This window comes from Salminus brasiliensis, chromosome 9 (assembly GCF_030463535.1).
Source record: "Salminus brasiliensis chromosome 9, fSalBra1.hap2, whole genome shotgun sequence".
Classification (NCBI taxonomy): domain Eukaryota; kingdom Metazoa; phylum Chordata; class Actinopteri; order Characiformes; family Bryconidae; genus Salminus; species Salminus brasiliensis.
This window is the reverse complement of record NC_132886.1, coordinates 16,570,261-16,587,299: the sequence shown is the minus strand read 5'-3', so window position 1 is coordinate 16,587,299 and position 17,039 is coordinate 16,570,261. Positions and strand designations below refer to the sequence as shown.

Genomic DNA, 17,039 nt, shown 5'->3' with positions numbered 1-17,039 from the left:
GAGGGAAAGAGAGGGATGGATAAAGATGGATAAAGAGAGAGATAGAGAGCACGAGAGAGGGAGAGCGTGCACAAGAGCAGGAGATTCATTTGTCCATTTCATCTGCCTCTTAATTATAATAATGACCTTGCACTATTTCTAGAGTCTTCAGTTCAGAAATAGCTGAGAAGATTGAGTAAGGGACTCCCTCCTTACTGAGCACAAAAGGGAAATAGAGAATGGAGGAATGTACAGAGCAAGGGAGAGAGCAAAAAGGTACTGGGAGGGAATAACCAAGGGAGAGAGAGTGGAAGGTGGTGGGTAAACGAGTGGATGAGGTAGAGAGAGCGAGAGAGGAAAAAGAGAGAAATGGAGCAAGGGATAGGAGAAAAGGAAAAAAAAAAAAAAAAAAAAAAAAAAAAAAAAGGGTCAGGGAGAGAGCCATCTCCTCAAATTAAGGCATGATGTTAACAATGGCGGCTACAGCTAACCCTAATTATGGTGCGGGGCGGCCATCGTCTTTCTGTGGGATTTCGCTCTCTCTCCAATTTAGCACTTCTCCCGTTGCTACGGCGATAGGGCCACGAACTTCACAGCATTCTAATGAGTCTTCCTCCATCTAAATTTGGACGGAGGAGAGGAACAGAGGAGCGAGGGACGGGTGAAAAAGGATGCGCCAGCGCGTCTTTCGGAAGCTAAGTGCTGATAATTAGGTGCTATCTGGGTTAGCGTTAATTACACGTTTTAATTATTATTTTTGAGGTCAGAGGGGTGACATGGCGAGTGAGTGTGTGTGTGTATGTGTGTGTGTATACATGTGTGGGTGTGAGACAACACCAGAGCATCCATTATGAGTTTAGGGATGTTGCTGAGTATAATGATGAAAACGGCACATACCTCCCACATTCCCCTTAACACCACCACCACCCCAAAGTGTGTGAGTGTGTGTCTTTGTTGTTTAGAGTGAGTAGTGCCTGTGGTGTCTGACATAGCAGAAGGTCCTCTTTTAGAACATACAGTGAAACACATCAGACATGCATGACAAGCATGTAAACAGACCCATAAATAAATATAAAACATATATGGCAGGAAGATGCTAAAAGGTCTGACTTAAAGATACATTTGCGTTTAACAGAGAGGAATGAAATACAACGAGTTCTGTACTTTGTGCTGGTGGAGAAGGCATAATTTTTCACTGATCCAAGACCAATTTCCCCATTTATTTCATAATGGTTAAGATTAGGATTAGTGTAGCTCGTCCTACATCAGTCTAATTGTGTAGTTTCTACATGGAGTGCTGTAGTGCCTTTAACCTCCCCCTGCACTGCTCTACTGTGGAGCTATGGGGGCACCAGCTGGCCAAGAGAGGGTACTGCAGGTAAAATACAGAAACTGTAAATAAATAAATATAATATAAATAAATAAATATAATATATCATTTGGAGCTCAAAGTTACATTCTGCTTGGAAACATTACAAGCAATCATTTCAAAATGCTGCTAGGAGCAATCATGGGCAATGCACACATGCACACAAAGCATACCAGCAATGGGCTGTGGAGTAGTTGAACTGTGTTCTGAGGAGCAATGAAGCTCCATCCAAAACCTTTGGGAGGAGTTGAAGTGCCATTTGTGATCCAGAACTACTCATCCAACATCAAAACCTGACCTCACTAATGCTCCTGAGGCTCAATGCAATCAAACCCTTCACAGCAAAATGTTCGAAACTCTAGTGTATAGCCTATCCCAGAGGAGTAGAGGCCTTTAGTGCAGCACAGTAGGGAAAAACTCCCGCATTAAAACCCTTGATTTCAGAAGAAGCACTGGATGACTATCAGATGTCTGCAAACCTTTGGACACGGTGTACTTCTACTCAAACATCTCCAGCCAACACATTACAGATATGCTAAGCGGTAATAGCTGAAAGGGGACAGCACAGTGAGCATGAGTCTCAGAGGGATCTGCAGGACTACTTAGGCCAGCTGGGAACTCAGCTTCGCCTTACTTCAGAGCCAGACAGAGAACTAATCTTCATCCCCAACCCTTTTCTCACCTTCAGTCTACCGGCAGGTGACATCCTAAAACCCTGATTTACACACACACACCCCTCCAAAAGTACTGTCAAAGTGTCCCTGGAGTCCCACTGGTGTTAGGGACTGAAATGAGGTTGATGAAACCAGGGGAAAATTCCACAGGGAGCAGGCTACTTGGGCCCTTGGGGCCCTAAACACAGCGAACGGGAGTGTGTGCCTGTCCTTTCTCCCACGCCTTCACAAGCCGGCTGTGCCTGATGACATCATAAGGTGATGTTGTATGGCGTGGCGATTAGGAGCGTCTGCTGGTGTCGGAGAAGTTGCATCATATCCCCCCTCGAGAATGGGAGGAAACCCAGGAATGACAGTGGGTGGTGAACATAACACTAAAATGACCCAGTATAATGTGTAGCATTGTTCTGGTTATGACAAGTATTGCAATTACACTTGCATTCCAGAAAAAATATGTTAATTAAAATAATTAATTAATAATAAACTAATTAAACTTTTTAGTTTAGGCTGTTTCTCATATATATATATATATATATATATATGAAACAGCCCAAAAAGCTCTTCTGACCCAAACAAACTGACCATAAGGACTTTGCAACTGTAGAGCCACCCACATGCACAAATCTTTAGTGCAGCTGTGTGTGTGTCCATGTCCCAATAAATAAAAGGCCAGAGGGTAGAAAAAGGGACAGAGAGAACGAGGGAGAGATAGAGAGACAGAGCTAGCCCTATAATTAGCAACTGATTAACGAGCCTACATCACACAGAGTTCACGTCATTGATTGTGATGTTGGCCTTTGCTGCCACAGCAGAGCATAAAAAGTGCAAGCACAGGAAGGGCGCCTCACGGACGCCTATAAACTCTTTATCTAAATGCACCTTCACACTACCAACAAACAGGACCCGGTCATCATAAATGCAGGAACAAAGGTTTGCGTAAACAGATGTGATCCACAGATGAGCAGCAGGCTGGCTGGTTGGGTTAAAGAACAACAATTACAGAGAATGAAACACATTCAAGTAGTTTTGTGTATGAGATACGGAAGGAAAGAAGAAAAACAGTGAAAGTTTACAGCTTTGAGAAGTTTGGTGTTGCTGAGTTGCAATATTCTTTACTTTACCCCTCACTTCCTCCTCTATCTTTTCTCCTCTGCTAAGCATAACACTAACCCTGTTTCTTCTTTAAGAGAGTGAGAGAGCGCGAGAGAGCGATATGGGCGGGGGTGAGGGATGCTGAGGGAAGCAGGAAGCAGTTCCGCTGATGACCCTCATTTATTGGAGCTAAAGAGGGCTAAAGTAGCGTAACAGGTCAGTCAAGACAGGTGCTCAGCCTAGCATGGAGCAATGTCACCTTTTCCCACAGACCCCTCCATCTCCTTTTTTCGTCCAGAGAAAAGTGGCGCTCCTTTCCGGCCTATCAGTGTCACCTTCATCCTCTACCTCCTTCGCTAACCGCTTCACACAGGCAGCGGCTTTGTGCTCTCAGAATGAGCCAATATCTAAAAGCACTGAAAAAATGGATGCACAGTCATGCGTTTGAACTTGTTCTGCAAAAAAAGAAAAAAACCAACAAGAAAAAACGAGTCATCATAAAAGAGATTCGGGCCTTGACGGACCCTTTCAAACTGTTCTAATTTAAAAGGCTGAAGGAAAGCCGAGCTCCTAGTCACCCTCTGTAGGGTCCTGTTGATGATCAGAAAGAACAACGCATTGTTAAGGACTATGGAGGGGAAAGAGCGGAATAGACAGTTTGAGAATGGGCATTAGCGTTCCTATTCACGTCACCCAGCCCTAAACCACACTGAAGCAAGGACTAAACCAATTCAGTACAAGCGCTGAAAGCGAGGTATTATAGGGGAGCGTGAGCGTGCATAGAATTAGGCACAAGACAGAAAGAGATGTGTATGCATGTGGGGCTGATCTGTATTCACCAACCTTGTCGTTGTTATAGTAAGTGAGAGTCTCTCCATCAAACTTGACCCATCTTCTCTGAAAGACGCAGTTTCTGAAAGTGACAAATGGAAAAGGCATTAATTAAACAGTGGATAAAACCTGAAACTGAAATTCATTATGTTTTAGCATCTTCAGGAAAGTGAGACCAAAAGAGCCATTTTAAGACATTATGGCATTATTTTCCTTGTACTTTATTTACACCTAATGCTTGGAAAACAGGATATCTAATATACTGTATGGTGTCACACAACAAGATTCATGTTTAGTGCTATTAATGCATAATGAGATTTTTTTCCATAACATTCTAGTCCATAAAATAGGGATGTCCCAGTTGCCACACCGGTAAAACACACAAAGGCAAAGAGTATAAGACATAGAACAACCCAATTAAAAGAAGCTAGGTTAGGTTTCTAGGTTGGACATTTCTTTAGCACAAAAAAGGGTTCTTTGGTAGAACAACAGTAGAATATTGTATCATGACAACTAAAGAAAACAAACAAAAAAAGCTTAGATGGTTCTTTGCCTGGTTAAAGGGTTCGTATATGTAGACTGTTCTACATATAACCTTTTACAAATGGTTCTAAGTACCAACAAAAGGTTTTAGAACACTATGTTCTTCAAGAATCACTATAATACTCAACATCTTCCATATTAGGACTGCACATCACTTACAATGGTTAGACATACTGGCCATAGTGTGTTCACACTCATGCTATCAAGGTAGATAAAAATATAGAAAGCACAAAAAGGACAGAAATAAGCTTTAGATGAGCTCCAACATACAGTGTTTCTATGATGCAGCTTAAAAGTGTTGCACTACTGCAGGCACCACTTTCTGTGCATGAACTGAACAATAAAAAAAGGTCCAAAAATGACTTCCTCATTCTAAATACAGTATATGGACAAAAGTATTGGGACACCTGCTCATTTATTGTTTCTTCTAAAATCAAGGATATTTTAAATAAATAAATACATACATTTATATAGGCCACAATTCACATTTTGTTCTAAGGGTTAAAGTGGGAGGTGCCTTTAATACATCGTATATAGAGGGTGATAGAAAGAAGGACTCTGAAAAGGGGTGAGCACAAGGGTTTAAAATCGGACTGTGGAGCAAGGTGTCTAGTTGGTAGATCACTTTGAAGCCCCTTTGGGCCTTCACTGAACCTATGTGTTCTCTGTGCTTACTACTAGGTTGCCGTGGACACCCCCTTTTCCCAGGGATGTGCCACAAGAAATACAGGAAAACAAGGCCCTTTTTTTCCTCATTCTAATGTAAAAATTATCATTTTGGAGATCGGGCATATTATGACAGCAAGAACAAGAAAACTGGGTTTAAAGTCATGAGACAAAACAGCAGCCATTTTCCTCACCCTTGAGGAGAGAGTTTGTCCAGCCAGCCCATTTTGACAGAACTTTTGGTTCCTCTGTAGAAGCAGGCGTATGGCGAGATGGCCGTTTCCGTGTGGGTAGGAAGGGTGTGTTTTACCAGTCCAGAGAGAGTGTCCAGTGGCTCGCTGTAGACAGCACTTGCTGTTGGAGGAGGAGCCTGTGGGAGGGGCTTAACTAGTGGCGGAGTCTGTGGGGAGACCTTAAGTGACGTCGACGTATTTGAGGAGGTTTCACTTGCCAGCTCTTGACTGGGTAAGCAGGGCTGAATCAGAGAGTAACCGTCATCGTTGCTGGCATTGGTGCACTGCTGAGAAACATCTCGCCTGCTCACAGTCACCTTCAGTTTCTGCTTGTTCTGCTGCTTCCTGTGTATTTTCAAAAAGCAAGAGGGGAAGCTTGAGTGCACTGGTGTACACTTGTGGGTGTTAGAGTGTGTGAGGTTAATGCAATAAATAAATAAATAAATTAATTAATTAATTAATTAATTAATGGAATCATCCTAGCCTAGTTACATGATGCAGTACCAAATTAATTAATGAATCAATTACTTAATTAATTTCTTTATGTTTTAAACATTTTAAATAGACTTCCACAGAAACATGTGCTTCAAAGCTCTCTTATCAGTAGACATCTCAGTAAGAACCATAAATGTGGTTATCACTAGAGTTAAATGTGTAAAACAGGCTCTCACACACTACCTCAACTTCTTCTGTTTCAGCTTCTCCTTTGTTTCTTGTTTGAACGCTTCCTTTGTGCCAACATCCTTTAAGCAAAACACAAACATGCACAATATCGTATGATCTATGAGGCGGCCGCAGTGCATGGGTAAACAGAAATGTTTACATTGGTTTTACAGTGACATTTAGAGTTGTTGTCAAAACGTTACTGAAACTACGACATCGATTTAACATAAGGAAGTGGGTTTGAGAGGGATGGAAAACCAGACAATGCAGCACCAAACACCTGAAAACCAATAAGGAAATAAATATAAAGGCTAACTAAAAGGAAAAAGGTCTGTTCATCACAACAGAGGGTACAACCCAGGAACGACATACAGAAAGAAGACCAACAGTAGATTCCACTGGTGTAGCCCAGTCACTTGATCAAGCCAAGCCAAACTAAACTAAGGCAGCTAAAAATAAACGGCTGTTATTACAGGAACTGGTTCCCAAAAGCAAAGTACGTAGTGTCACTTACTAGTTTGTCTTCCGCATTGTTGTTGTTGTAAAGGTAAAGCTCGCCATAGGGAGCGATGGGAGACATTGTCCTTTGAAGAGGGGCTGGGGAAAAAAAAAAAAAAAACACATTGAACTGAGTCATTGACAATGTTAAAATAGCAAACCTGACCTTCTCTCTACATCAGAGATGTACACAGACAGTCTGTTTGAGGATAAACAAATTAATACATGGATGGAGAAAGCAAAAGAGAGAGAAAATGGCAAGAACTGCAAAGCGAACCGAAAAGGAGAGAAGGAGAGCAGAAGGAGAATGTATAGAAGGCCTAGCAGACAGGCTACAGCTTGGGTGACTGGTTGTCAAGGTGACAAATGACCACCATATCTCTACGGCGATAGGAAGGGGCAGCAGAAATTCCAGACCGCTCCCTCTAGACGGACACGCACATAGATACACAGCTAATAGACAGGACCCCACTGCTAGATAAGGGCAAACCAGAGGGGGTCTGATCTAGACTGCAGTATGTTATCTACGACAGACACTGTATCAGATCACTTAGCCCAGTGGCACAGGAGTCATTTTAGATCGCTGTCATCATTTATCATTATCTGCAGTTGACCTTCCGACTGCACGCCGCACTCCCTCTTTTACTTCTCACTTCGTGCCATTTCTCCATCTCTGGATTGTCTGTACTGTCCTCTGTGAGATCATATTGTTTTATTATAAGAGGTGTAAAAACAAGCATTTACAAACATCCAGATTCTGAGGTCAGGATTCAGGTTTCAGGAAGTTCAAACTGATTCGACAGAGACGCAAGTTTATCATTGTTGTGGAAACTAAATCTTTTTTTTTTTTATCTATTTCTATCCATTATTTTAAAATGCCAACGGTCTTTAACATGCTCCTTATATGAAGAATGGGCCAACAGGAATGCTCCAAAACTTTAAACAGATGTATAAACAGCATTATGCAAGAACTGGTATTTATTGCTCCTGGACTCCCCCTACAGTTCAGAAGTGTAATTCATGCTTTGTGCAACCCCCAACAAGGCCACACCTTATACATGCATTTTTAAACAAGACACAGAGAGAGAGACACAGAACCACCATTTTCATGACCCATTATGGACTGTGCCGGTTGAGGATTACTGAGGCAAGAGCGTTATTCTGCCAGCTTCCCCTAAAGTAACATAGTGCAGTTAGCAGTGTGTTGAGCCGGGAGCAGCCACAAAAGCGATGCTATTCTCTCAATTATACCAGTGTATCAGTGGAGCCCAAAATTATTTAAACTGCTATTTTAAGGTGTAAATTTTGCTTTAATTTTATTTATTTTTTTTTTTATTCTAAAATGCCAATTTTTAAGATACAAGGTTTGGGTCTGACTGTGATTGTGACACAGAATGGGTTAGCTCAGAGAAATACAATTTTATTTAATGATAAATACAAAATGTAACATACAAGTGAGGTCATTAGAGTGTTTGCATGTGTATACTAAAAGCGTGACAGGATGCACCCACATGCCTGGTATTAATCACTGATTGGGGTTTCCAGGAAGACTATATATATTACACACACAAGACTAAATCTTGATACATTGTGGTTGATGCAGCAGCGGAGAACAACGCCATCCTCCAAGCTGTAGACTGGGGTTAGGTTCCCTACATGGACAGGAACATTACACTACACCACACCACACCACACTACACTACACTACACTACACTACACTACACTTGGTGCTGGTCACTGACTGGTTTAGGTAAATGAGAGACCCTGAAGACCATATCAGTGATAAGAATATGCATACTGTGGTTGACATAGCAGATATAGAAGATATAGGGCAGCAGAAGGGAGTCTGATGTCCCAACCTGGACAAGAACACCACACGAGGCTTCTGTCTAGTGAAAAATGCAAAAGCATAACAAAGAATCTTGGAGATGGAATAATGCACTTGTTTTTATGTTAGCAGCATTAACACTGAACGCTAATGCTGCCACTCAGTCAGTCTCGTTTCCGCTTAGTGTGCGTGGCTGCAGTGACTCCTACCACTTGTCACGTTAGGTCAGGTGCATACCATTTATTGAGAACTGAAGCGAACTGGGGGCAGAGTGTATTGTTATGACACATGCCCATTCATGATGAAGAGTCCAAGAGAAATGCACCAAAATTATCTCCGTGACTAAAATAAAATGTATTTTTAATAAAATAAAATGTAAGTTACCATTGAAAAATGTACATTTTGGGTCTGTCAGCAGTTAAATACTACACAGAATGGTTTGGCATTCAGAATCAGAAATACTTTATTGACTATAAATACAAAATGTATCATTTAAGTGAGGTCATTTGAGTGTATAGCATGAGAATGACGAGAAGCACCCACAGATCTGGTTTTGGTCACTGAGAGTGGTTTCCAGGTAACAAAGTAAATGAGAGACATTTTAAAAGAAGCTAAAGATCATCTCACCAAGATCAGTTTGCATACTGCGGTTGAGCATGGAGGACTGCTGCCCACCATGTTGCAGACACAAACGTGACAAAGCGTCTTGAAAATAGAACAATGTCCTGAATGTGAACAGACAATCTAGCGATTATGACATCTAATTTTGCTTCATTGTCTGAACGCCAAAGTTTGCAAACAATCAGTAAGAAATGCAAATCCACTCCAGCATGGACACGTTAAATTGTTCAAAATAACCATTTGTTCAAAATATCAAAAATATTGTGAGAAGATCAACTAGCCAGTATCATGAATTATATAGAGTGTATAGTTAAAAGCCCAGTGGAACACACAGCAGACTGAGGTTTGTTTCCCAGCTCAATGCTGGGGGGCTTTATACTCAGCTATCCAAGCTAGGTTAATGTTAATCTGCTGTAGAGATTCCTATTCTATTGGAAATGCTTCTCTACAGGGTGGGTGCATCTTAAAGTAGCTGAATGCATTCATTAGAAGGGGTGTCCACAAACATTTGGACATCTAGCGTATCTAACTCAGTTGCATGTAGTATCTATATACACACGTTAGCAACCCACTCCAGCATGGTCATGTCATGCTCCACACTCTTCCTGCCTTCCACCTCTAGTCCCACTGACAGATTATGCAACCCATTGATTTTCCTCATTCAAATTAATAATAATAATAATAATGTATAACTGTACAAAAACATTACTGACAACACTGTACATCTAGTTTTACATGGAGATCTCAACAAAACGCAACACATACTGTACTTTCACAAACTTAAAGAACATCTTACTTCCACCTTCCACTTCCATCCATCCATCCATCCATCCATCCATCCATCCATTCATCCATCCATAAGAGGGAACCAGAGACTGTAACTGTGTATTAAAAACATTAAGACACTGAAACACTCCAGTCCGCTTGCAGACAGCTTCACTTCAAATTCCCAGTTGCCCCAGCCTCTATAGCGCCTGTCTCATACAAACAATTTCAGAACGGATCCTGAAGGAAATGGTGAGGAGAAGAAAAAAAAAAACCCTCTCCCTGTACATTTATACACACATCCACATGGCCCAAAACACAGAGACACAAAACAAGTGTTTCAAAGCCACGCGCAACTTTATATAGTTTAGAGAGTTTGGCAAACTAGGCCTCTCCACGCATGAGATGAGAGGCGGTTTCCGTAGAGACAGCGACAGAATTGGCCTTCTCTCTTCCTCCCATGACATATCCCAAACCATCTCTGCTTTCAGTGGGCTAAACAATGGCACAGCTGAACCATAAAAAGAAATATTTCTTAAATAAAAAGCAAATAAAGCAGAAATAAAGTTGAGCGTACCTTTCTGCCTGCTGCTTGGGCCACTGGGGGCTTCAGGCCCACTCTGCTGCTCCGTGCTGGTTTTCCTGTGGATCAGTAGGAGTTTTGATTTTCTTGCAGACACACACACATACACAGACAAACACATGCAGCACGGGCACTAGTTTCTTAGTCCCTCACTGGTTTATAGCAGCAGAGTCATAAGGAAAATAAAGTAGTTGCTGACTCTGAAGTAAGGATAACCACCTCACCCCTCCCTCCATCCAAAAATCTTTGCTAAACTAATGATTCGATTATTCAGAAGAAATCACACAACCACCAAGCAATAACATCTCTATTCCAATCATGGAATGCATGGTTCCTATTTAAGCAGCTTAAGGTAATGCATATGAAAGGCTTTGAAAAACATACAATAAAATCAATGAAGCTACAAACATGCAAATTATCAGAAGCGTATTATCAACTAGATGAGACCAACTACTGATATCATTTACTGAAAGTGAAATTCAATTGTTCCAGAGTAGAAGTGTGAACTACAGCATAAAAGCAGGTATGAATATGGGAAGATATAAAATATAAAAGTAAACAGACAAATGAGTAGGGGTGTGTGAGGATATCAATATATCGAAATATTGGGATTACATTTGCCGTACAGTCCAAGGTTTTTCGAGACGCCCACTTACAGCCTCCTACCATATTAACCACCATCATTAACTTCATGATTCTTACCATCATTATGACGATCATATTATGTGACTATCAGCACACCTGAGCAGAAGGACATTCATATGTGCTAGTAAAGTGACTTTTTAATCAATAGTTTATCAGTGGTCCTGCCCAGAGGAGGAGGAGTCCCTCTTGTGAGTCTTGGTTCCTCCCAAAGTTTCTTCCTCCAACTCCAGAGGGAGTTTATCCTTCCCCTGTTGCCTTTGGCTTGTTCACCGAAGGTCTTTATGTTCATGTTTTACTGATCTCTTGTCCTATTATCAGATTACTGTAAAGCTTCTTTGTGACCTCAATTGTAAAGAGTGGTTTACAAATAAATTAGGATATTGCTGCTGTCCAATGAAAAACATGTATTTCCAAAATGGTAACTTTACAATAAAAGGCAAAAATGGTCTAAACTTTGAATGGAAGGCAACATAAATAAGAGTTTATTCCAAGTGATTTCGAGCATTTCTGTTGGTCTATTCATTTGGAATGCATAACACAGTGTACAGAGCAGCTACAGGGTTCAAACAATGAAGAAAACTAAAACCTGACAAAAATGGAGATACATGGTTTTCATTAGGCAGCAGCAATATGCTGACCGGATGGGCCGCAAAATGAATACTTGCTTATTCTTCAATTAAAACCAGAAATGTAACAATTTCCAGAACAAAAAGCATCCCAGGTGATTAGAAACACTCATTCATCCACTCCTACAGCTCAGCAGCACAGATTACTTCAGACTGTTTAAGTGAAAGCAGGAAAAAAGAGAAAATGCTGGCTGTGAGAAAGCCTTTCACACATTCTGTGAGGAACATTAGACAAGCGATTTGTATTCACTGTTCATGCCAGGTATCAAGAGGGTACTACTACGCCCCTCGACTTCTCCTCTACAGGGTAGATACACCACTTAAAAACATGTCATCCTGCTTGATTTCCCACAAGAACACAACCACCATCTGTAGCCTCAGTTCTTGAAATGATTAAAAAATTATTCACAAATAACAAAAGTGACAAAGTGTTAAGTATAACTAACATTATTACATTTACTGCCTCTGATGACAAGCCGGTGGAGTGCTTAGGCATTTACTGGAATAATGATGATGCTTATTTTGTGTAAACTGTTTCTATCTATAGTAAGCACTGACATTTATTAACAATGGGCGTTATTCCCTCATTTGTAACTTAAAATGAAGGAAAAAAATGAATAGATGAACAAACGGACATGACATGTCACCACTATTATGAAAATAAGATCTGTCAGACATTGACCTACCAATCATGTGATGGTAAGAAGGTGCTTTCTGGAATCTCTGGCACTGGCCTGTGTCGTAACCTGTAGGAGCGCGTTTGCCTGGATCCAGCACCTTTAAAAGCAGAAGTGCTCTCATATATGTCATTAACCACCATCACGCCCTGAAACCCTTCAGGGCCATCCTCTGCAGGGTGGTCTCCTTTCCCCATTGGGACAGGCTCTGCAATGGAAGCAGGGCGCTCCTCAGAGTTCTCCCAATCAGAAGGCAAAGAGTGTGAGGAATGTGACAGTGATTCACTGCTGCTATGCAAAGAGGCAGAGCTGGAGCCTGAGGATGCCGCTTTTGTTAGGTTCCTTGGGAGCGTGTGGGGGACAGCGAACAGTCTTCCTGAGTCATCCCTAGGCACTGTCGCTTCATGAGTCCTTACAGGAAGGCTCTTTGTTACTGCAACAGTTTTGTTTTCTACAGCGCCACTTTTCTGTGGACCTTGAGAACGGATCATTCTCCTGCCATCCTTAAGAAAAACGCTCCTAGGAAAGGGGACAGGCTTCCTCCTCCCCTCAGATCCTTTTTCATCATCATTTCCCATCGCGAGAACCTCCAGGCTGCGTAGGATCCTCCGCCGGTGGCCCGTGGGGAATTGGCCTATGGCAAGGAGCTTCTCCTCGGTCAGGCCATTGCAGTCTCCCACGGTGTAGTATCCAGCCTGGGAAAAGCTGGAGGCATACTGAGTCAAGTGGAGGCTGGAGAGCCACACAGCGATCTCTTCGTTGGGGTCAAGGGGGAAGGAGAGAGGAAAGCCATCAGAGCCCTCGCTGGTCATGGCAAAACTAAGACAGGGTGAAGGCCTAGCTTTGAATGAGGACCTGTAGGGTGGGTGCCATGAGCAGCAGGTCAGGTGCCATTGGAGCGGAACATTCTGCAAGGAGAAAGAAAGGAACGGTCAAACCAGTTGTAACCACAAACAAGTTGTGGTCTCAATAACATTCATCTCATTAAACAAAAATAAATACATAGTAAATAAATAAAGAATGGCATCTTTCTAGAGGTCAGAATTGATTTCTTTGGTCTCTGAAAATTATTAATGTCTAGGTAGGAGTCTTGGCTGTCCGTGTTCATTAACATTACATTTGCAATTTAAATTGTAGTGTTAAGATGTTTATACAAAATGTAATAATGACAAAAGCAACAGAAAATACAGCACGTGTACAACTAGCACAACTAAACTTTTCTACATTTAGAAAACAACAAAAAAAAAAAGTTATCCCCCTAAAATATTACAAATTAAATTGCATTAATAATGGGATTATGCTGACTGAATGTATCCAGCTCTGCTGAATGTGAACTCCACTCACAATGAAGTTTACCAGAGCCATGCAGTCATCATAAATGTTTTAACAAACACACTCTTGAAGTATATCAGTCTGGAAACAATACTGAGGTTCTAGAGCATAATCACAATGAGCCAACATCTACAAAATGAGAACCATAGAGACAATGGTGAATTTTCACCAGGAGTGACCAGCCCATAAAAAGGTCACAAAAGGCTAATGCATGGGCGTTAGAGAACCAAGAATCATAATAAAGTAGACCACAAAAACAGACTCTTTTAGTTCAACATGATTTGAATGCAGAATTTAACATTACTGGTAGTACAATCTGTTCATTTGTCCATGAGCTGGTGAAACACAAGAAGTTATGCAGCAAGGCAATGATTATAAACAGAAACAGAAATATACATCTGAAAAGCTAAAAGGAACACATTGAATGTTTTGGAGTGGCCTAGTGCTGCAAAGTCCTGCAAAGTCCTGCAAAGTCAAAAGCAACTCAATGGTGATGCTGTGAGAGGGCCTCAAACAAGCAGTTCATGCTTGAAAACCTACCAATATACCTAAATTAAAGCTGTTCTGCAAAGAAGCGTGGGCTCAAATTCCTTCTTATTGCTGCTAAAGGTCATGCAACAAGTTATTGATTTTAAGGTGACAGTTACTATTTCCACACTAGCGATTCGCTTGTGTAACTTCGTTCTAAAACAAATGAAATAACTTTTTAATAAGGTTCTCGGTCTAATATTGAAATTCTAGAAGCGTTCACTTCGACAGGTATGCAATAAGAGAGGAAAAACAAGACGGGGCAAAATTTTTCAAAGCTCTGTATACTATTTTCTTAATTAACAGGAACTTAATACAGTTTTATTATGGTATTTTATAAGAAATGGGTGTATAAAGGGTATTATTTGTTAGCTACCTTCGCCTCGTGGCTCCAAAGCACAACTAAAGAGGCAAACTTCAGATACAAAACATGCCTTGGCTGAATGACTACAGGCTTCCGTGTGCTCCCTTGCTTTGGTATTGAAAGCAATGAAGACCTTACAGTATGCAACCCTGCATACTGAAAAAAACTATATATATACTCCTTTTCTACACAACGTAATGAACTGTAACACTTACACTGTAGAGACGTACTGCCAAAAGAATAGGATGAGTTGGGAATGAGGCAGGGTGGAGGTCACCTAACATCCTGACCTCACTAACGCTTTTTGCTACAAAGCTCCAGTAAAAGGCCTTCCCTGGACACTAGAGACAGTTACTCCAACAAAAGCAAGAAAGTCTTATGTCCTATTCATTTATATGCCCTAATGTGAAGAAAAAGAATCTATAAACTGCAAATGTGTTTTAAAGCAAAGAAAAAAAAAAACATTATATAAAAGCGATCTAATTCTAGCCTGCAGCTTTTGCCATCCTCCCTCCCCCCAACTCAACAAGCTGCAAGTCCTCTAGAGCTAATGAGGGTAGCAGTAGTTGAGTCAATATGTAGTACATGTGAAAACGCCCCACTCGCTGTGGTTAACCCAAACATTCAAGTCAGTCTGTGGCAGTTCACAGCATTTACAAGCTCTAAAATAAAGCTATTAAGCAGTGCTTTGAAAGCCACAGAGATAGGAAACTTCTGGGGTTTGTCGTTAATTCTTTTGAAGCTGAACAAAGGTTATAGTGTCTTTCTGACATGCAAGGAAATGCGCACAACATACGTCTTTATTAGAGAGTCAAAAGTATACATACATTCACAGATTATTAATAAAACTGTCTTTCTTGCTGAGGCCACTTACCTTCGTGTTTCGTGATCAGGCTGGCTGTTTTGTGCCCACATTATAAAAGGGTTTTGTTTGACAGCTCTCGTTGGATTGACAAACACACAGTACAATACTTAAAGTACACAGAGCTCAGTGCAAATCTGAGAGGGATGACTTGCAGAGTTACACAAGTCGGGAACGTCTCTTGGAGACACTGCACTGCACTTTCGTTAAAGTTCAGTTCCAAACATTGTACATAAGTAAGCTCTTGTGGGGGGGTTAGCCAAAAGAATGATCATGACCATTCATAACGTTACAGAGAACAGCAGCATGGTAGGTAATAAGCTTATTATTAGCTAGGCTGCGGGTTAGCAAACTGTTGATACAGTTTGTTTTGATCTCACCACACCAGAGTTATAGAACACCTGTCTAAATTTAGGGAATAAAATGGCTGTAAAATGTTAATGTAAAAATAAAGTATGATTACCTAGGGCTGGGCGATATGGTAAAAAAAATACCATATCACGATATTTATCACGATACATGAAAATCACAGACTAAAAACATCAGTAGCGACAGATTCTTATAAACTGCTGTTCAGATTCTCGCCTGTACTGAATACAGTGATTTTTATTCAATGTCTGCTGCTCTTCATCTTTCATTAAACCAGTCTAATTACACTGTTAGTATGAACCCTGCAGCTGATCAGTGTTAATTAAGCACTAACAGTATCCTCAATACGCTTAGAAAAGCACATTTTTATCACGATTCAATAAAATATCGTCATACTGCCCAGCCCTATGACTACCTTTGGTACTTTTGGTCACAAACCCACACAAACGAGCACCAAAAAAGAACCTCAGAACAAAAAACAAAAGTACAAAAAAATGTAGGATACTGGTCCTTCTGGAGGTAACGTTTTTAATAATTAAATTATTTTCTAAATCAACAACAAAAGGGGTTGGTTCCAAACTGCAGAAAATGTCACTTTCATAAGTTGCCCCCACCTCCTAAACTGTGCTTGTGCTTTTAAACTGAACTTGCAATACTATAGTATGTTATAGTTTTAACTCTATCACATACTATCGTAATAAACGTTTCATGTACTCCTGTACAGTTTAAACACCACTGTCCTGCTGTCTCTGCTTCTGCATTTTCCCCCTAATCACTTCTTCTTTTGAGACCAAAGCACACTAGCATACGGGCTACTTATAAACAAGCGTTCACCGCACTAAGTGGTGAGGACAGTGAGATAAGTGACCTCTTTTCATTCAGCTTAAAATTAACAACCAATTGAAAATAAATTAAAAAAAAACACTTTGTGGTGTGAGCAAGACTTTCTATTCTTAATCTTGGTTTCTGCATCAAGCAGAGAGGAAAGTTGAGGCTGGCCCTCATCCAAAACTGGCGTGTAACATAAATTGCAAACTGCAAGGTCTGGTGAGCAGATTAATATTTCCATTGAACTGTTACACTGCAAATGAGTGGTTTACACCACTCCCCATGCAGGGAAATTGCCTCTATGGCATTTAACCACCTCAGCAGAAGTCCAATGAATGCCATTTGCCATTTAGAGCTTTCAGACAGCAGAAACACTGAGACGGCTCTGTGGGCTAAAGACAACACACAACAGGCCAAATGTTCATGGTAGTACAATGAATTCAGTGCACAATCCAGTGACTC

General features: G+C 40.9%; 1 protein-coding gene across 2 annotated transcripts in view; it reads right to left on the bottom strand.

The window, feature by feature from the left end:
- arap2 (ArfGAP with RhoGAP domain, ankyrin repeat and PH domain 2) overlaps window positions 1–17,039 on the bottom strand; it is a 132,598-nt gene that overhangs the window by 86,126 nt on the left and 29,433 nt on the right. For both annotated transcript variants that reach the window (XM_072687599.1, XM_072687600.1), the window contains exons 2-7: window positions 12,304–13,202; window positions 10,341–10,405; window positions 6,565–6,647; window positions 6,066–6,130; window positions 5,349–5,732; window positions 3,958–4,027 (exon numbers count right to left, since the gene is read on the bottom strand). In XM_072687599.1, the coding sequence (XP_072543700.1) occupies window positions 3,958–4,027; window positions 5,349–5,732; window positions 6,066–6,130; window positions 6,565–6,647; window positions 10,341–10,405; window positions 12,304–13,202 (1,566 nt within the window). The remainder of the gene's footprint in view (window positions 1–3,957; window positions 4,028–5,348; window positions 5,733–6,065; window positions 6,131–6,564; window positions 6,648–10,340; window positions 10,406–12,303; window positions 13,203–17,039) is intronic.